This window comes from Patagioenas fasciata, chromosome 1 (genome assembly GCF_037038585.1).
Source record: "Patagioenas fasciata isolate bPatFas1 chromosome 1, bPatFas1.hap1, whole genome shotgun sequence".
Taxonomy (NCBI): Eukaryota; Metazoa; Chordata; class Aves; order Columbiformes; family Columbidae; genus Patagioenas; species Patagioenas fasciata.
In genome coordinates, this window is record NC_092520.1 from 74,455,213 (window position 1) to 74,476,371 (window position 21,159).

Genomic DNA, 21,159 nt, shown 5'->3' on the forward strand with positions numbered 1-21,159 from the left:
ACAGGAGCAGTTAATAGACAAAGCAGAGAAATCACAGCTTAAGAATAGAATCAGAGAGACTGTCAGATTGTGGCAGATTGAACATGGGACTGAGAGTCTGCTCACTGGAGCTCTGCTTCTGAGCCTAACATCAGCTTGCTTTTTAATTTCACAAAATTAACAGTAGCCGAGAGCTGGCATAACTCATTTCCTTTGGCCCCAAATATCTTATAAAATGCTAGTTCTCATTCAAAAATAAATAACATGTCTTCTAAGTTGTTACAACATTAAAAAAATCAGAAATATATAACTATTGAAAAAAAAAGATCTTTCATGTTTGCCTCAAAGTGGTCACATAGGTGTATTATGACTATTCAAAGGGATTTCCTACAGGGCTAACATCAACCGCAAGAAACATGCATGAAAATATTTGAAGAACTAACATGCTATACTACCTTTCCCTTTCACTAATGCTATCTTTTAAAACTAATCAAAATGCACATCATGCTTTCAGTGTGATGTAGATTTTATTTGAATTTAAAAATCCCAATAACTTGTAATTTCGAATGTTGAAATTCAGACGCAAATGTTTTTTACCTGGCCTTTCCCTTCAAAAAGCTTAGCAAAATTCCTATGATGCAATACAAGGACTAGAAACCTTTTTGGGTAGTTTTGTCCTCTGGGACATGAAAAACATAAAGTTTCTCCAGAAGAGAGCTCTTTACCTTGATTCGGGATTTAATACTATAGAAATGGAAGTACTTCGTTGGCAGGTTTTTTATGTGATATGTGGATGATGTATCGTGTTCTTCAGGGATAGGGGCAGAAACTTCGAGAACAAAGCCATTCTCACACAGGATGAGCAACATGCTGTTCACCTGTACAAAAACAAAAAAATACAAGTACAGGACAGATGTATGCATGGAATTGAGAAAAGTGGGAAAGAGTTAGGCACAAGACCCACAGGCCAGTCTCCAGCCAGGAAGCATTAACTCTAACTGTTCTTTTATTTAAATGGACACTTTTAAATGGACATCAGAAATCAGCAAGTTTATTTTATATTGTGTATCTAAAGCTAAAGAACTGAAGAAATCCTTGCCATATTTAAAACAGACATTCTGACACTGTCTAGCTTGGAAGCAGTATGATGGTATTTTGGGAGTTTTGTTAAATTAAAGGATCGATCTGATCCAAAAGTTAGGAGCTGAGGTTTAGTTTTGATAATTTCTTGAAAGTTTGTAATTTTTTATACTAATAAACCCCTTATATCCTCAAGATTGGACTTGGAATCTTGCCAAATGCTGTTTAGCTTTGAGTTTGGTCTGCTGCTACCTGCCAGCTCTTTAAAAATGCAAAGTTCGGAAGAATAGGTGAGGTAAAGGTAATAATTATTTAGTGTTTTGAGATTTTAAAAGGCACATTTGTATTTAGTTTCAATTTTTCAAGTGATCTGGGGAATAGAGAGGGGCTTATTTTATCTGGCGCACCACTAAAAATGTGCAAAGGGACCAAATTAGAGTTGCTATGGAAACCTTAACTAGAAATGATATGGTTCTTATGTCTCTAAAACCTCAGCCTTACAAATACATTCATTAAATGGATAGTATTTAATGACCAAGGTATTTCTTTTAAAGAGAAAAAAAGTAGCATAACACTTGGATGTGTGTACTAAGTGTTCATATCTAGCAGTAGAGACCTGATACCAGTAGATAAAATTACTGAGAGGGAACTTAAGATATCAAAGATAGGATGGGTGCTTTTTTAGTAAGTAGGACTACCTTGTCCTCAAGGAAATAACTCAAAATGCAACTCTCAGATCAAAATCTGTCATTTCTGCAGTAAGATAAAGTTCATAGCAGCAAGAGTTCTTTTGCCAACACAGTTTTCATCAGTTCCCATGAATAAGCAATAATAGCTATACTTTGCCACTGTGCACTAGTATAACATATCTTGCAGGCCACTTTGTCAGCATCAAAATATGATGAACAATCTCCCTTCTAAATGAGAATACCGGACCAACTAAAATTTCAGATTTTACTGTAACCTTATAAAACTTCTGAAATATTAGCAAGAATCTATTTGAATATGCCACTGACACACTTCAAACACAGATTGCGAACTCCAAGAAGCACCCAAAAGCTTTCCTCATGTGGTCTGAAAGGTTTGCAAAAGCCTGTTTTAATATGGGCAAGAGGCACAGGCAATCACAGTCAAATAGCTTGTTTCTTCAAGGCAAGAACTCAAAAAGCTGAGCAAAATTGTGTGGTTTGCATATGTTTCTGCTATTTAAGTCCAAAACACATCAAAGTGACTGAACTGGAGATACAGCTACACAGAACCTGCCATTCTCTAGGGTCACAAATCTTCATCAATTTTCATTGGAATTTCTTTTCAAAATTACATTTAACACTGTAGGGAAGGAAAGAAAATAAACATGCATTGCTCACATGAGAAGGTGGAGACCACTGTAATGCCTGCACAGGCCCAGGGACACAGATGAATCCAATTGGCTCATATTTATCTTCAACGGCAAAAAAGAAAACTGTTTTGTCTTTACTCTGAGAAGAAAAAAAAAATCATTACTGAATCAAAGCAAAGCTGATGAAAACTTAGAAAGACTATAAGTACTTTGAGACATAAATACATACTTCAAATGTTTTGTGGCTCAACAGAGGGACTTAAAAGTGCCTTGAAACTTAGAATTGGATTTCCATGATGATTACAGGGAGGAAATAAAAACCCTGCCCACCTTACTCCAGGGCCCTGAGGGTGCACACAGCCCTTAATTGTCCTGATGGGCCTCACCTGGTATCCCCAGCCATGTGCTTTCTGTCCATTGCCCCAGGAACTCCTTTAAAGCTCAGCCCGTTTCATTCATATAAGCTAGCACAGGCTTATTTCCCCAGATAACAAGAAAATCTAGAACTGGTGCACAAGGGCTGAAATCCTACATTAAGTGAAATGCATGGTGATTCAGCTCAAGGAACATGTAACTGCAAATGCACTGACCATGGCTGAAGGCCAGCATGTACAAAGAGAGACCACATTGACTGGAAATCATCTCAAAGACTAGCAGGAACACTGACAAACCAACTGGTTGATCCTGTTGTAAGGCAGTGCTGGGTAGCAGCTGGAGAGCTGCCCAGGTGGTATATGAATGGACTTGCTTTTACTAATTTCAATATACTACTAAACTAATTCCAAAATGAACCAAATCCATCTGCAAAAGGGATTACAGTATTTGCACTAAACAGTCCAGTAGTTCACAAAATGAATTGTATGAATTGCACAGGTGCTTTCCTTCAGAAAACAAATGTGAGTGCAAACAGATCCTTCTCTTCCCTTGGCACTGCGAAGAACTACAAGAAGCGATCAACAGCAGTAACAGAAGTATAACTGTGTTGTCAATAAACAACCTTTACCTCATCTCTTTAAATAATCTCTGTCTTTGTGGTTTAATAAACAAAACCAAAAGAAGTGATACGTACCCCTGTGGCAAGCATTTCTCCATTTTGTTCATATGCCAAGGCTGTAACTGCAGTAGAATGAGGTTTGAAAGCTTGTTTGAGATTTATATCCGCATTATCTCTATTGGACATTCCTGCATAAATAGGCAGTCCCTTGGGATCATAAACTTCAATTATGCGGACAACACCATCTTCAAACCCTACAGCAATCAGACCTCCTTTAGGATTTACCTTTCAGTGGAAGAATAAGGAAAAAAAAATCACATCTGAGAGCTCTGAGTAAGAATCGGTATAGCACATGCTCTGGTGTTAACCTGTAACTTAACTTACATGGAAGTGTTGCTAAAGCACAAAGAATGCTTCATACATGGGAAATGCTGTTTATTCTCTCTAATATGCTATCGTAAAGGGAGTGGGAGGATGGGGGGTTATTTTTTTGTTTGGATTGTTGGGGTTTTGTTGGAGTTTTTTTAATTGCTAACATGCCATTGAGACTGGGAATGCTAATGAGGATGTGGTTGTAATGTCTGAGGAAGAGGTAATTCGCACTGATATACAAATATATCAATAGCTTCTTCTTAAGGAGAAGAGTTGGAACTCAAAACAGGAATTATTATATTTTTCTAAATACAATATTTGGCATCAAATGTCAGTATGATTTTTGAAGAGGCGAGGGCACAGACTTGGATCTGACTGACTCCATGTGAAGTACAGTTGTTAACAGGGACATGAGATGGAAAGAGGAGGCTATGGAGCCTTTATCACAGGCCCTGTAGGTAAACCAGTTGCCAACAACATAGATAGGTTTTAATTGTGAGAGCATTAGCAGAAACAGGCCCATGTTTTAGCTGGATCTAGCTGGACCTGCAGATTTAACTGTTATTAGCCACACATGGTGGTGTCTTGAAGTGATTTACAAGTTGAACCAGCTCCAGACATGACACAGATCAACATTAATGCACATCAGAAATAAGACCAGAAGGAGAATTGCTATGTGAAGAGACATGGATGAATACATGAGCTCTGTGAGCACAGATTTTCAAAAACCTTTGATCACTTTAAGCTATGTGTAAGTATCCATTGGGGGTTTAAATGCAGCTAGATAGACTAAGACCCTTGATTTTTTCAGACTGTGTTTCGTAACAACTTTTGTGAAACTGAACTGAATCAGTTTTGTAATGCTGTACCATTTGTTGTGGCAGTCAGCTTACCTCTTGCATGTATAGGTCATCACCTAACAGCATCCCTGAAAGTCTGCATGGCCAGAATTATAGTTCTAAGAGCAGTGTCCCAGTTTTACCCTCTCCTTGAAAATTCAAACACTTTCGTCCATAAATTTGCTTATAATTAACCCACCAGGCTTGCTGTGTCTCCTCAAGAACATAACTAAACACTATTTTAATTAAAATTAGCAAATATGTCTAAAAGTGATAGACTCCACACTCTACAAATGATCAGTTCTGGCAACAGTTTTTTATTATTTGTCTCCAAATGTTTGTAGATTGTCTGAGTTGACATTTCAAAATGTGTTAACTAACTCGTGTTAATTGTCAATTAGTCTGTGTGGGTCAAATAGAAGCTGTTTTAGTCTATAAACTACTTCCTGGGAGCGCACACAGATGCGATTTTAAAATCTCAGGAAGACACAAAGTAGGATACCTGATAATCCACAGTAAAGTCAAACTGTAAACATACTACACACATGCATGCCACTCCACGAACTTACATATATATTCTACTACAGTAAATTCCACCACGGCCTAACAGCAACTTGTTTAAGCTCTAGTACTGTGATCAACTTACTTGATGTTGGCAGGCTCATAGGCCCCTTATGAATTTTTGGTAACACACTAACAAAAACTCACAATACGAGGTGCCCACATCAGTGATGTTCCTCCCTGTTTAAACTTCATTTCACTCAGTTGCCTGTTGCTGATGAAATCATAGATACGCACTGATCCTGTGTGGAGAGGAGACAGTAAGAATTGATTTCTTGCAATGTCACATTTTAAGATTTATGGAGAATTTATTTAAAGCTGGAGAGAAAGTTACTAGTTTTTCTCTTTGAGTATCAAATACCTATCTGGAAAGACATGCCTGATGGTTACAGAGTACCACAGCTAGCATGGTGCTCATGAACAAAACATAAGTTTTCTTCACTCTTCAACTGAAATGTTCCCAAGAGTTGTCAGGGCTGAGGGTTGTAATAAGCAGCATGCTGACCACCATGTGTAATTTTCAAGTAATCACAGAACTTTGGCATACTGTAAAGAAAATCTGTACTGACAACATAGGAAAAAATGACACGCTACTAGCCTAGGGAGGAAAATTTTAAATGTATGAAAACGGGAGATTGTCCAAAGAAAAGCCAGTTTCACAGAGACTAAATTAACAGATTCATAGACATACATATTGGTCTGCATAAAATTCCATTCCAGCTGGCAAATATCCTGTCATTTGCTCAACTGGTAGGAGTTTGTCTTCAGGCTAGAAGAGCATGCACATTGTATAACACAGACAAATGACAAGATACTGCTGACAAGAATTGAGTTAAAAACCTTGTAGAATTTTCTGAGAAGTTCATATGACATTGTGAATGTTTTGGCCAGTGGTACTTGGTTCAAAGCATGATACAGCTAACTGTGAGAGACTTAAATGGCAATATTTATATAAGTTAAATAAATATGTTTATTTCGTGTTAACTGTTGTTGGGAGCATGATAGCTATTGTATTTTCTAAGAAAGCCACAAATATTAATATTCACAGTGACTTACACAATGCTAGAGATGTATGTAATCCCTTACAAAACAAAAATCCCTACACTATTAGAGTCTGGAATACAAGCGCTGTTATTCAAAACAAATGCCTCATCTTTTCAGCCAGTTCCTTCAGAATGAAGAGAATTTACAAAGCTTCCCTTTAAAGACTTATTTATTTTAAATCCCAGGCTTTTAAGATGAAGCAGCCATACTGCATTATTTCAAAACATTAATGATTTGTCTTGATTATTAAAGTACTGAGCCCTGAAATAACAATTGGCTATAAAGTGACTTTTGACTTTTCCAAAGTGCAAACGCACAACTTCAGTTCAAAATGGAATAGTTCCAAATCAAGTATCATTACTCTTCAAAAATAACAGTCACAGTGGTATGAGAGGAAAGGAATAGTGTATTTACGGTCAAGAGCAGTGGTGGCCAGGAGGTACGTAATGGGAGAGACACTTATGGCTTCAATTCTTCCAGAGTGAAAGGTGCACAAGCACTCTGGATCACGGGTCTGCAGTGCAAAACAGAAGAAAAGAAATTCTGCTACATTCTGGAGCTGCACTTACGAGGTATTACCAGCCATACCTACAGTCAATCTCAAAGATATAGACGGGTGCTGTTTGTGTGAACAAAATTTGGCATGTATAAGGTACCTATAAGCAATTCACTCCCTTTTTTTAAATTTAAATGTTCATAAGAAGATCTTGAGCAAAATTAGTGTAGAAAGATTAAGTTCATTTAAAATATCATCATTTTCTATGTGAAAATAAAGAGGAATGCCTTTCATTAAGTGGTTTCAGGCTTGGAATTGGTATTTTTAACGAAGAGCTATTGCTCTGAAGGCAAAGAAAATGCTCTCAAGCCTAGGGCTTATGCTGCCTGGGAAATACTTTCATTATCCAAGGAATTCTAGGTCTTGCTATACATTTTTTACACTACTTTTTATAGTATGCTTTGTATGTCTTTTCTTCACCATAAAATTCTTGGAACATGATTTTATCTGTTGCCACAGAACTTCATTCCACTCAAAGGGATTGTTCCCATTTACTGTAATATGTTAGGGAGCAAAAATTAAATGTCTCCATTTTAACCGTGTCGCCTATTTCTCCATCAAAAACATCTCCAGCAGTAACACGAGTAACCACTAGGAAAAATGTGAAGTGCATTTCATCTTCTCCTTATTTTTCCTAGTTTTTATGTCATTTAGAGACTCATTTCCTGCATCCATGCAACTTTTATTACCAGTCTATGAGAATAAAACTCCCTTAAAGGTAATTTGGATTTGGCAGCCAAATTTTCAAGAATCCAAAATCAAATTACTTTTGCTAATCCTGCACAATCTTTATAATACATAACATTATGAAAATAAATTTTAAGAAAAATCTGTTTCAATGCTAAAATTTTTAACTGTGTACCTTCATAAACCACAAACTTCATTGTAGATGCATCCAGTATAGCTAAAGGAAGTTATTGCAAAGGAATTGAAGAAATTAAAAGAAAAAGAAAACAAATTTACCATATTTGAAAAAGTCAAATCCAGCTTCCACATTGCTCCATTGGCATCCTGAAGAATAAAAACCAAAACATGTCACTTGAATACTTTCAAACTCAATTTGGAAAAAAAACTGCCCAAGGTGACTTTTAAAAATTTCCTTAATTATTATAATTGTGAAACTGGAATGACTAAATGTGGTGATGGTGGTCCTATCAGTCCTATCCATCAGTCCAGGATAACAGAACTTGCACATTACCTTTTGACATCCTCCTGTTCTTGTGCAGTTCTGGCTCTGAAAGCCAGAGTCTCACATGCTACTATACACTAAAAATTGGAATGGAATAATTCAGTTCGATGGGACCTACAACAATCATCTAGTCCAACTGGCTGACCACTTTAGGGCTGACTAAAAGTTAAAGTATCTTATCAAGGGCATTGTTCAAATGCCTCTTTAACACCAACAGGCTTGGGGCACCAAGCACCTCTCTAGGAAGCCTGTTCTAATGTTTGAAAGACGAAGAAAATGTACATATTTTTATGTGTGTATATATATATATATATAAAAAATAAGATATATATATAATAAGAAGAAAATGGAATTCTACAAAAAAGAAACATATTGATTTGTAATTGACTCCTGCTGTTGCTTAACATCACCTCCCTCATTCTGTGTTTCTCCACCAAGATGTATGTACTTGAGTGTAACTTACCTGAGCATACCAAATAGGCTGTCCAGGCTGTCCACTGTCATTGATTTTTGACATGAAACTCAGGCTGACATTCTTGCCAATCTGAAGTTCATTCATAGGCTCCACCTCCAGTAACCCTGTGTCATCCACAGAATCAGCAGCATCTATTACCTCAAAGTTCCACACCTTCACAGCAATTGGAAGCATTTAAAAAAAAAAAAGTGCTTTTATAAGGCCATGTTATGTTTTCATATGTGATTAATAGGGAAATTCAAAATTATAAGACACCAGTGGAGTGCAGATTGTACAGGCAGCCTATGAAACCTGTCACATCTGCCTCACTGTTTTGAACATCACCTAGAATAGTGGCAATCAGCAACTACTACCTGATACACTTGGGTACAATGCAAAGTATATGTAAAATTTCGTTGTCCAATTCTGAAACAACAGTAGCTTAAATTCATCCCTAGCACTGGCAGAGCTATACAAAGCAACCTCAGAACTATAGAGAGTAAATTATATCAGCCTTGTTTGTACTGAGGCAGCACGGAAGAAAGACTGGGAGATCTAACATATTCCTGTTCTGCTCTGTGGGATAAGGATAAAACATCAGTTGGTACCTTTATAACCAAGTGAGTTTTCCTAATAGGATAATATCATTTTATAAAACACACCACCAACAAAAAAAAACATCAGGTGTTTGAAACCCTCCACTATCTGTAGATTATCTAGGTCTTTCACATGCCAGCAGAAGAAACATCTTGTCTTCCCTTAAAAAGAAGGCAAACAAGATTACAAAATCATTTCTAAGTGACAGGTGAGACCAAAAACTAGTGGTATGGATAAGGAAACTGTTTTGACCTTAATTTATAGAATTATATGTTAACTTCAGGGTGTCCAATGTCTTTTCTTTTAACTGTTCCTCTATTTCAGCACATGTATCTCCAAGATACTAGTTAATTTCTATGTCATTTTAACATTAATAATCTGAGCATCCAAATAATCAGAAAACTAATTTCAAATATTGTGATAGTTTGAAATAATACCGAAGGTATTAACAGGCATGAAAATCATATATGAAGATTAACCAAAACTACACATGGAAAAAACATGTTAGATTGCAGGCAAGACCAAAGCTTTTAGAGAATCACTGAAAATTATTTTCATTTATGAAAGTAAAAGGTGATTTGGTTACTGCTATTAAACAGAGAACATTGTATGAACACTACCTGATTCAAGCATAGACATTGTGAAGATGTATTCTTATTCTATTTGTTTTAAAAATTCATTCTTGGAAAGCACCTGCACTATAGCTTGCCTCCATAAATAAACTGCAATAAAGAAAACATGTAATATTTACCTGCTGACCACAAATTTGCCCAACTAAAGGCAGAGCAGAAGAAAAACTCACCCGAATAAAGCCATCTTTTCCAACAGTGACAAGTTCTCCTTCCTCCAGAACTAACTGGCTGATAGGGCCACTGTGACAGGGCTTGTTTCCAGCTCGACAGAGCTCTACTTTAATGAGGCCCCCTTCCCAAAGCAGCAAGTTGCCCCACTCAGTCCCAGAGATAACCTTCAATGCAAATGAAGAGATGCACATAAGCACCTGCCCTTAACCACACAGAAATATTGGCAAGAATCTGGTTAACGTTTCTGGCTTCCTTCAGTGCAAGCATTAAATTAATAGCAATGTATGGATATTTGCAAGAGAAGGTGTAAAAGGTGAGAAGATTCAACTTTTTAGCAATATGACGTCATTTACATGCACTGAAACGGTTAAAGATCAAGGCTAACAGTCTTTGTATTTCTTTACACTAACATTTTCACTATCCCATTTGAGGAGCCTCAGCTCTAAGCCAACAGAGATCTTTTGTCTGGGAATTACAATACTAACTGTACTTTTCAATTATTACAAAGCAAGCCAGGTTTCTGGCAAATTAATGTCAATATTAGCTTATCAGAGCAGTGCATTGAGGGTTTAATTCAAATCACTTTGAAGCAAATAGTAACTCTCCAATTTACTCAGTAGACTTTATATCTAAACCTAAGAGGAAACATGAAACCAATTAAACTTCCTCTTACTTACCTTCCCATCAGGCAGCTCCACATAGCCTATAATGTCAGACACCGCTGTTTTTCCAAACCTGCCCAAAGCCCCTTGTAACTTGAGACCAGTGAATGTAAGAGCCATCTTCCAGAACCTGAGTATAGAAAAAACATTGCTGTCTGATACAAGATTTCCTCAACACACTCTTCAGTCTCTCTCAGACATAATAATCTTAGCAGGGATGCCTCTGAGGTTAGCGCTGTTCCTTTATTATTCTTTTTCACAGGAGACATTGAGTTGTTATTTTTAAAATGAGATAAAGCTTTGTAACTACACAAACATTTCCCTATACTACCCCTATGAAAAAGCTAGGAAAAGGATTTAGAGTGGTCATAATGAAGACTACACCAATATTTAAAAGTGTAAAATGCATGGCTCTATTTTTCCAGCTGCAACCAATACACATAGTTAGGAATACCTATTTTACTCTTGCTGTCTACAGTGTATGATGCTCAACTTTGTAAATCCAAGGGACTGAGATCTCCACTGAATTTCATACAAGTACCTACATGGGCTTGAGTTTGACGATAAAATTTCACTGAGCCAAATGTTTTATCCTAGATCTTCATAGCTATTTCTATTTAATAATTATATTTTAGCAGTATAAAACATAACTTTAAATTACTGCATTACAGAAAAATTAACATCTGCAATTAGGGATGGTTCACTGTCTGTGTAGAACACATTATACTTAAGACAGGTGTTGGAAATTGGAACTGGAGACCACATTTGGGTGAAAGATCCTGTTTATCATGTTACAAAAGCTATGTCAGTGCTTATCCGTAGTATTTTAGCTCAAAAGAAAGATTCTAAGAGATTTTTGCTTTGTCAGATTTCCATAAATAATATATTATAAACCACATTTTTTCCAGGTCTAAATAAGACATTTTCTATTTCAGACCCACCTTGCAACCAAACTATAGAGCAGATCTCAGATTTTGATCTGATTCCCTTGTTAAAAATCAAAGAACTTTAGATGTGTTATACTTTTAAAGGTATAATTTCTATCATGATAGTGCCTAAGTCATATCTTAAGTCACTGTTCTATTAACACTGAACACTGGATAAATACAGAACACAAAACTAATCTCTGTCCCAAAGAGCTTAAAGTTGTTGTTTTTTATTACAAAAGGATCCATGAATTTACCAGAGAAGTGAGTGTATGGAAGTATATATTTTGTAAGGATTCCTTGCAGGCTTGTGAAGGTATCAGAGGGTTTCTGATCCATGACTTGACCAGTTCTAATGGCTGCCCAAACAGCAGATGAGTTCAAGAAATCAAAGGTAGAAAGGCCAGAAGGCACAAGAAGCATATATGTTATGTTATCAGCTGGAATACATTTATATATATATATGTGTGTGTGTGTGTGTGTGTGTATTTTATTAATTGTCCCCAGTGCTTGTTGAAATTACAAGAATGCAGCCAGTTGTACTGACATTCAACATCAAGCATCCTTCTTTTTGCACAGCAAAGGTGTTAAAAGACTTGGCTGACTGGCCGAAGGACTTGAACATTCTCCTTTTTGTAACTGTAATGGCCAGGTAAAACAGCATTCCTCATTGATCCATGTTTATTAATGATACATTCCTGTTAGTCATCTTCTACATATTATGACTTTAGAAGTTATATGTATTAATCCTAATCACTAAAACTACCTGATGTGTCCTGATCCAGATGTAGTTAGTTGCTCTTCATTATCAGCAGAAAATGTGACCTTGTAAACGTCCTGTGAAAAAGCTTTTGATCTCAACACAATGTTTTCTTGTTTCCAGTCCCAGATAGTAAGCATGTAGTCAGGGCTGCTCCCAACACTGGCCAACAAAGTGCCAGCAAGGTTGAAATCACCAAAAACATAGGCTTCCTCTGTTCCACCTGAAGAAACACACAAGCCCAAATACACCCATACATGGAAAAGCAGAAGAAACAATAGGAAAATCTACTTAGAAGGAGCTGAACTTTCACTGTAATTATTTTTTTCACTAGGTAATAGCTCTCAGTTGGCTATTTCTACTAAATAAAAGTTTCCTCCCACGCAATAATGAAAAAGCTTGAAATCAGTGCTTTCTATTTTGCTGTGAAGGACCAAAAGGTCATATTTCCTACTAAATTGAAAATGACCCACTACTCCATTTTCTGGGATCCATAAACCCAGGCCCATTTGTGTAAAATGAAAATAGAACTTCTTACACTACCTTGCAGTATTCTGTAGGGCCTCAGTGAAGGGTAATCGTAGATTATGATGTTTGGCTTCTTTCCTTTTTCTCCTACTGCAAAGTACTGCTTCGTAGGGTGTGCCTTGAAAAAGCAAAAGTCCCATTGCATGCTGTAATGACACCTCTGTTTCTATCCTGCTAGTTACTGAGGTGTTTTGTTTTTTTTTTTTAATTTACTCAATCATTAGTCAAAAGATATACTAGGTTGCCTTTTTCTATGTGTTTATTCTAAACAACTGCCCACCTTTTGCTCAGTATCAGAAAGAAGCCACTAGGCACACAAAACGATAAAACCATTATGCAAACAAAATGGTATGTCACACATATAATGCAGAACCATGACAAACTGCGAAATAATTTGCTTTATCGTGCATTCTCTTACTATTCCTGCCTCTTTCAACCTACTAGCTGATCTTTCCATGAGCAGCATTTGTGTCAGCAGCCATCTACTTCAGTAGACAGTTGCAGAAAAGCCACCCTGAATGACATTGTTCTGGAGACATAGAGATGTACCATGATTCCCCAGAAAAGTCTGCTAACAATGCAGCAGAACAGTCTGAGGCTGGTGTTCTGAAAGCCTTGCTCATGTGAAATACAACTGAGAGATGGCAGAGCCCTTCAGAGAGTAAGATGCTTCAAATCCAGAGGAAGCATTTGAGAGTTGAAACTCTTGGTAGTTTACTAGAGTGAAACCAGATACTTCTTCTCTTCATTTATCTAGGAACTTGATTTTATAAATTTTAACTGCAGGTAAAACACTATACTAATATTAGCTGTGACTAGGAGAGATGAGTGTTCAAAAAAGAAAAAGTTATATGAGCTGAAATATTTAAATAAAAATATAATAGTTTTAAAAACTAATCCTGTGAGTCCTTTAAGGTACCTGAGCCTGAGACTTGGGTGTGCAGATATCTGTCCTCTGCCATTTATGTTGATGTGATGAGTAGCCCATGCTGCCTGTTCCACAAGTTCCCCTAATCAATACCATACTTTCTTAAGCATATGTATGTGCAGCTGTGGAAATCTCCCATCAAGCAGCCAAGTGAACATTTCACTGCTAGAAAGTGACTAACATCCTAAAACACAAAACAAAAGCCATACCGTGATAAACCCAATTCCACCACCACCGCTGCTCCGGAGATATCTTTGAGATTTAGGTTTCAGGCCCAGGAGCACCACTTGGTTGCCTGCTATATACATCAGTGTTTGGCTATCCATCACCATCAGGTTTGCACTTCTGGTGCAGTCATATCCAAAAGAATGTCTGAGAACAGTTCAATAAGGAAAAGATTTGACACTGGCTTTCTAGGAAAGTTTACTAAGTGGATAGAAACACTTAACCAAAACTGAAATGAGAACACTGAATCTGGTCACTAAAAGCCTGATGGTTCACCCAGAACCATAGCTGGTCAGAATTCTTACCTGTGTCTCAACCAAAGGTACCCCACTAATGCCACATAGGCTTCTCCAAATTAGACAAGGACAGTTTTAAGAAGATATATTAAATATTCCTAGCTTTAAATTTGCAGAACCTCAACAGAAAGGATACTTAAGAGTAAGAAGGTTAATTGGTATCCCAGAGTCTTCAGTGACAAATGGAAGTGAACATACATCTTCATAGTTATAGAAGAAAGTTTCTGAGATTTTCTTTTCTACCTTCTCAGGCCTTTTTTGTGCTTCTGAGGGTACTTCACTGTTATCTTCCTCTTCCAAATTGTCTTCAGCATCTCAGAAGTGGAAACATAAGTAAGATTTATATTCACCATAAATCTTAGGCAAAAGGGAAGGATTCACACATCCCTTGCCTCCTCCAGCACAGTAATGGGCACTCCAGCGCTCAGAAAAGGGGTACCATGTCTTAGTAACAACTTGTCTTGGAACAGTCTCTAACAAGTGCTACCCCAGGCTTTTAAAAACTTCGCTGTAAATATTCAAAAAATTTTGAGAGTGTTTTAAAAAATTTAAAACAATTAGTAAAAACAGATACAACAGACCATCATGAGACACCGTTGTCCTCAAAAAGGCATACTGCTAATGTGTGACCCAGTGCAGTTCTTCACTGGACTGCAAAGCAGTATACTGTTAACTTGACTTACAGCTTGTCATAAGCACTTATTAAAAGTACTTTTCAGTTTGATACCTCAGGTCAAATCCCTATTACCTTTTTTGTAAGCTTTTCAGTCTGTCTTGATTTTTTAATCTCCTAGGTGTTCTATGAAAAACAACAAAAGGGTTCAGACACCAGGCATGGGAAAGAGCAAAATGAAGTACACAAGGTAAGCCAACTGAAAAGGAGTACAGAAACTCAGTCACTGTGACTTGATGGCACTGGTCTGAGGTGCTGTTCATAACAATAACAGTGATAAAAACGAAAACTGGAAAGTTCCAGCATCTCATCAGTGGAAAATAATACTCACCAGCTTTCTCGGTGTCTGATTCCACTTGTTCCACTTCTTCTTCCTGTTCCTCTGCAGCTGATAATTCCTTTGGAAGACTAGTTTTTCTTTCTTCTGCAAAGGACAATTGGGATTACTGTGCTAGGTATTAATTCCTATGACTAATTTGCTCATGCATGACATGCTAAATAAATACACAGTTCTGTAGTAGTAAAAAAAATCCCTTCTGCCCAACAACGGACTTCCTGCTGTTTAGCATTAAGTGTAGGGAGAAGTTTGCTTTAAGAAAACCCACACATTTTAAAACCCAGGAAAATAAATACATTCAATAACAGGAAAAAGGTGTAATAGTAAATATAATCAAACAAAAGCCAAATGTTATGCACCAATATAAGCACCACAGGAGACTCACTAGTGGATTTTGTTATCCATGCTACTAGACACTGGACAGGCACTTCAAGTTAAAAATTGTGTTAAACAGAGAAATACCAGTCTCTGACTGAAAGACCCTGGCAGAGTTAATGAATTGATTGCAGTTCTAGCTATAGAGAAAAGTCAGGTCTAAGCAGCAAAAAGTTTCAGGAGAGAGACTGTGTGCTGAGGGACAGCAGGAATTGCAGACACAGTGGTCAGCCCAGAACTTCACTGGCATGGGTCATCTTGGACCAGAGTCAAAATGAAACTGGGCAACACCAAGGGCAGCAACTGAAGATGAACACTTATTAGTAAGGAAAGGGTGAGTGGTGAGAGAAGCCAGAAGCTACTGTAGGTTCAGTATTGAAATCACTATACAACAGTGGGAAACACCCATGGACACCACTGTGATTTGCCTGTGCACCTTCTGCTGGCTTCTCATCAGCTCCCTCCTGTTCCCTTAGAAGAGATGGCATGTCCTCTTTACCTGGTCGTGGGAAGAGGAACTTTCAGAATTTTTGCCTTCATCTGCCATTTATGCCGTTTTCATTTCCTCTCAAATGCTTTGAGATTCCCAAAGGGAATATTTGTGTTCTGCTTGTACTCCGCAAATATGGATAACCCAAAGAAATGTCCTCATTTGTAGGGTGAATTCACTGGTTCAGGTTGCAGGACTTCAATCTCTGAGTATATTGCTATAGAAAGACTAAATATTGCATAACAGGAGAAGCTGAAGAGAGATTTACATGTTTGGGGCTTTTCTTTGATATACTGGGTGGAAATTTGTTGGTGGACTTCACAAAAAATATCAGGAGACAGACATTCTGAGACCATCTATTATCTTGTACAGAGAAGCAGGAGAGATGAGTCTTTGAGAAAAAAGGACTTTCTTCAAAACATTCTATATTCATGGAAAGTGAATTAATAAAACTAACACAATTTAAAAAGCTTTAAGCAGCTTAACTAACCCTCCAGCAATTTTTCAGCTTTCAGACTAGCATTTTCAGAGTAATACAATTTAACTAGTTACTATTGTCCTCTGGAGTGAGAAAGATCCAATCTTTTTTCATATAAAAAACAAACACTTCGATCATTCATCTAAATGCCCCTGAAAGAAGCAAAAAAAAAGCACAAGCATTGCTCTTCTGCTAAATTTGTTCTGCCTTTTGACTTCAAACATGGTCTCAAAACACCTTTAAATGAACATTGGAGCAATTTTGTACAAATACTACAGCTATAAAATACTATCAGAAAACAGAAAATTCAGAAGTTAAATGTAAAGAAACCTAAATATTCAGAATAACAAATATAGGCAGGATGCAAATTAATCTCTTTTTATGTGTAAGTGTAGCTTTGATACCAAGAAAAATTTGCTACAAATGCATTTCCTGTTTCTGGCTTCGGGTCAGAACCCATTTAGGAAAAGATCTTATAAGGCATTTCAGACTTTTCAGCCATTTCAGGAAAGGCAAAGTGTCCAAACATAATGCTGTCCATCAGAACAATGAGGGCAAAGAAATATTGTAGACATATCACTCATGTCAGTATATAGTCAACCTGCCCTACTCAACCTTCATCCGAAGGTTCTGAGCCTCTGCCAGAGTCTGACTCTCCTGCATAATTTTCTTTAAGAATTAAAATGAGCTTTTTATCCCTCAGGAGTGCTGAGAAAAACTTAAAAATAGACATGCAGAAAGTTTTTAATTCAGAAAACAAATGAAAAGAAAACAATCACAATTTATCTCAATATATTTAAATGAAATTCATGAGTTTTTAATGGGGTAACACAACTGATATCCCTGAAGTTGAAGAAACAGTTGCAGACTAGCTGCATAAATACATAGTGGAGTGTTCAGAGACCTGAATTCTAATTCCAGGCCTAGTAATGACGTGTACAATTTGTATCAGCCATTTCACCTCTGGCTGTCTCAGTTATCTCTTGTGAAAAATGAGATAATAATACTTACCCATCTTAGCAAAGTATTTTGATATCCATAGAGAAAAGTGCTATAAAATTTCAAATTATTGTAACTAATTAGCAATCATTTATCTTCTAAAAATTAAGACTATCATAGTTTTCATTATAAATTAATTCCTATCTGGAAAATGCTTTAGGCTGGAAGAGGTTATGAACATTTCCGCCTGCATTGATATCTGGGTTCTAGTTAAAGAAAACTATCACAATGTTCATTGTGCATGTTACTGTGATGGAGTTCAAGCATTGTGCCAAAACAAATTTTGAATTTAAGCACTCAGAAGAGGCTCAACTGGGGAACACGGCTACTTTGGTTGCAGATTCTGCATTCCATGGATTGACTTACCCAGAAAACTTTTGTGTAAGTTCACTGTGACAAAGGTACGCGTCTCTCTGTATGCTGATTTTCTTTTCCTGTATATTTTTTCAGACAGTTTTCCTAAATAACTAGAATTGAGGCTTTTGATACTGAAAACTGAGATAGTGGCAATTAGAACTGGTGTGACGTGACAAAAAAACCAAACAAGTTGGCAACCAGACGTATTTTCCCAGCTGGAATTATACAGTATGCCTGATCAGGAGACTAATATTGTTTTTTCCCTACTCCTAGTTATTCAAGATACTGATCTGAAGCACTATACAGATCCACATCAGTTCTGCCATTGAGCTTTCTAAGAACTCACTCAGGAATTAATTCAGGTTTTCTTTGTTTCAGCGGCCAGTGCTATAAGCTGTGAATTTCAGCAAAGCTCCATTTTTTTTCTTTTTTTTTCAGATTGCCTTTCTCTTAGTTATGGTCTCAAAATCCACAGCTCACCTCAGAATGGAGAAATGTGTTCATTCGGGTATATTCTTTCAGTTATTTCAAAACAAAAATGTTTCTTGGCAATTTTGCTGCCACACAGAATCCTTGTATATAGAAGCTTCTTAAAAATTCTCAGTAAACTTGGACAATGAGAGATTTCTCATCCCAGACAATTGTCTCATTTATTCAAAATACAGTATAATTAAATCAAAATAATGTTTATTTGGTAACATGTAAACAAATACAATGAGATGACACAACTGTCTTTGTATTGTCTTCCTACAGTTTCCCTCTTTTCAGAAAAAAAAAAAAGGTTGTTTAAATGTACAAGCTTCATAAATGCTTTGCTTGCTTTCACAAAACCCAGACTGAAACTTCTACTGCACAAAATGCATCAAATTAAATAATGATCAAAATGCAGCCTATAGTTTTACTTTATAAACTGAACATATCTACTAGTTATTATTTTAAGCTGTCTTTGCCTCACCATTAACTGTCTGACTGTGCTTAAAAGACATCACCTATCTCACCTCAGCTTTTACATCTACAGAAGACTGATAATGTTTTGTTCACTGATTCAGGATATGTAGAAATAGGGAACTATTACTGCAGAACATAACTGCAGTACTATCAGTACCAGTAATAAGCAAGAGATTAAAAATTCATCTCTACACTGTGCTACTTCTGCAGGATTTTATTTTTTCACTCCAAAATGTGTAATTTTTGGTAGAAAAGCTTTGGCCACCAGTAGGCTTTGGAGAAAACAAAGTCACTTGTCATTTTCTTCAGAAGAGATTGTCTAGTATGTTCTTCCTTGTTGTTATTTCACATGAAGGAACTCAGTTCATCCCAGAACTTTGTTTTGCTTTCTCACTTCCAATCCTGACTCCTCTTAGCACCATACTATGAGCCTTATAGCCTACATTCTGCTGTCTTTCAGGCCTGGGGGTAACACTGCCCTAAAATAGAGACTGCAACATATGGCTGTCGGGAGAGATGTCTGTTCCAGGCTGAGGCATCTTCTTCAGGTCTAGCTCAGCTTTGGATGTGTTGGATTTCTTCCAGTTTGCCAAGCCTGCCTGTTTAACTCATCTTCAGATACAGTACCCTCAGCAGTTTTTTCTGAGTCTTCCATTTCTTTATGAAAACCAGCACGCCATTGAACAACTCCCTAAGTATTCCTTTTAGCCTTCAGACTACATCAGAGTACATCAGCAATTTACCGGGCTGCTGCTGAGTGCAAGCAGCAGAGTTTTGCAAAACTTACTTTCATTCAAAAACATCTAAAGTCTTTTAGCGCTTATAGACACAAAGAAAAATATCCAAGTGTAAATCAGGCATAGCTGTGCAGTGCTGTCTGTGTATCATTACCAGTCAGCATTACTACAAAATTAGCAACAAAAGTCAGTTTTAGGCAATCAATCCAAAATCCCAAGGAAGACATTTTTTGTACTAAAGAATATTGCTGTCTGTCTTACAATAGCTAGAAGACTTGAGAGCAAGCAGAATAACAGAAGATATCAATTCTCACAGCAGTTAAGTATATAAAATATTTATTAGTCAGAGACTGATACAACAAGGATGAAGCTACAAAGCAGGATCTAGACACATCATCTTTATCACAGCCCCATTGTCTCTTTTGTTTCTTCCCATCAGAGAGATAAAAGAAGTGGACAGATAAAAGAAGTGGACAGATAAAAGAAGTGGACAGGAGATCTCTGCTTAGAACCTCGCTATTGCTATGTTGCACTCATTCAAAGTATTTTCCTATAAAATTAGGAGAAAGAAAACCTAAGTCTAATTTCCAGCCTTACAACTAAAATAGTCCTCTGTACGATCCAGATGTCCTAGCTCTGTCTCATGAAACCGAAAGTTTCAAGTCTCTTAAAGTCTGCTGTGTGAATAAAGGTTACTAGGTTTTCCTTACACAGAAACTGGTGACATCACCAGTTACTTATTAACTTACAGTATAAATGCAAATAGTAAAAATGAACATGAGAATAGTGCTATAAATGCAACAGGTAATAAAATTAACTGACTCACACACGGTAAAGTGAAAACAACATGTCCCACACTTCAAATGAAGTATGAGATGCTCTATCTGAGCTGCAGAACATTCACAGAATTGCAGAATCATAGAGTAGTTTGAGTTGGAAGGGACATTTAGAGGACATCTAGTCCAAACCCCCTGCAATGAGCAGGGACACCTTCAACTAGATCAGGTTGCTCAGAGCCCTGTCCAGCCTGGCCTGGAATGTCTCCAGGGATGGGACATCTACCACCTCTCTGGGCAGCCAGTGTTTCACCACTCTCATTGTAAAAAATTTTCTCCTCATGTCCAGCATGAATCTCCCCTCCTTTAGTTTAAAACCATTACCCCTTGTCCTATCGCAACAGGCCCTGCTAAGAGTCTTTCCCCATCTTTCTCATAGGCCACTTTTAAGTACTGAAAGGCCGCAATAAGGTCTCCCTGCAGCCTTCTCCAGGCTGAACAAACCCAACTCTCTCAGCCTGTCCTCACAGCAGAGCTGTTCCAGACCTCTGAACATCTTAGTGGCCTCCTCTGGTCCCTCTCCAACAGGTTCATGTCTTTCCTGTACTGAGGGCTCCAGAGCTGGACACAGAACTCCAGGTGGGGTCTCGCCGGAGCAGAGCAGAGGGGCAGAATCGCCTCCCTCAACCTGCTGGCCATGCTCCTTTGATGCAGCCCAAGAGACAACTGGATTTCTGGGCTCCAAGTATACATTGCTGGCTCATGCCCAGCTTTTCATCCACCAGTACCCTCAAGTCCTTCTCTGCTGCTCTCAATCCCTTCATCCCCCAGCCTGTATTGATACCCAGGGTTGCCCT

At 37.4% G+C, this 21,159-nt stretch overlaps 1 protein-coding gene across 2 annotated transcripts in view; it reads right to left on the reverse strand.

Annotated features, from left to right (window-relative positions):
• Window positions 1–21,159, reverse strand: part of CFAP44 (cilia and flagella associated protein 44) — a 44,095-nt gene that overhangs the window by 22,158 nt on the left and 778 nt on the right. For both annotated transcript variants that reach the window (XM_071809091.1, XM_065842649.2), the window contains exons 2-15: window positions 15,137–15,229; window positions 14,269–14,446; window positions 13,821–13,983; window positions 12,699–12,801; window positions 12,162–12,378; window positions 10,485–10,599; window positions 9,807–9,971; window positions 8,417–8,581; window positions 7,728–7,775; window positions 6,623–6,722; window positions 5,312–5,406; window positions 3,468–3,677; window positions 2,427–2,537; window positions 705–857 (exon numbers count right to left, since the gene is read on the reverse strand). In XM_071809091.1, coding sequence (XP_071665192.1) covers window positions 705–857; window positions 2,427–2,537; window positions 3,468–3,677; window positions 5,312–5,406; window positions 6,623–6,722; window positions 7,728–7,775; window positions 8,417–8,581; window positions 9,807–9,971; window positions 10,485–10,599; window positions 12,162–12,378; window positions 12,699–12,801; window positions 13,821–13,983; window positions 14,269–14,446; window positions 15,137–15,229 — 1,916 coding nt within the window. The remainder of the gene's footprint in view (window positions 1–704; window positions 858–2,426; window positions 2,538–3,467; window positions 3,678–5,311; window positions 5,407–6,622; window positions 6,723–7,727; window positions 7,776–8,416; window positions 8,582–9,806; window positions 9,972–10,484; window positions 10,600–12,161; window positions 12,379–12,698; window positions 12,802–13,820; window positions 13,984–14,268; window positions 14,447–15,136; window positions 15,230–21,159) is intronic.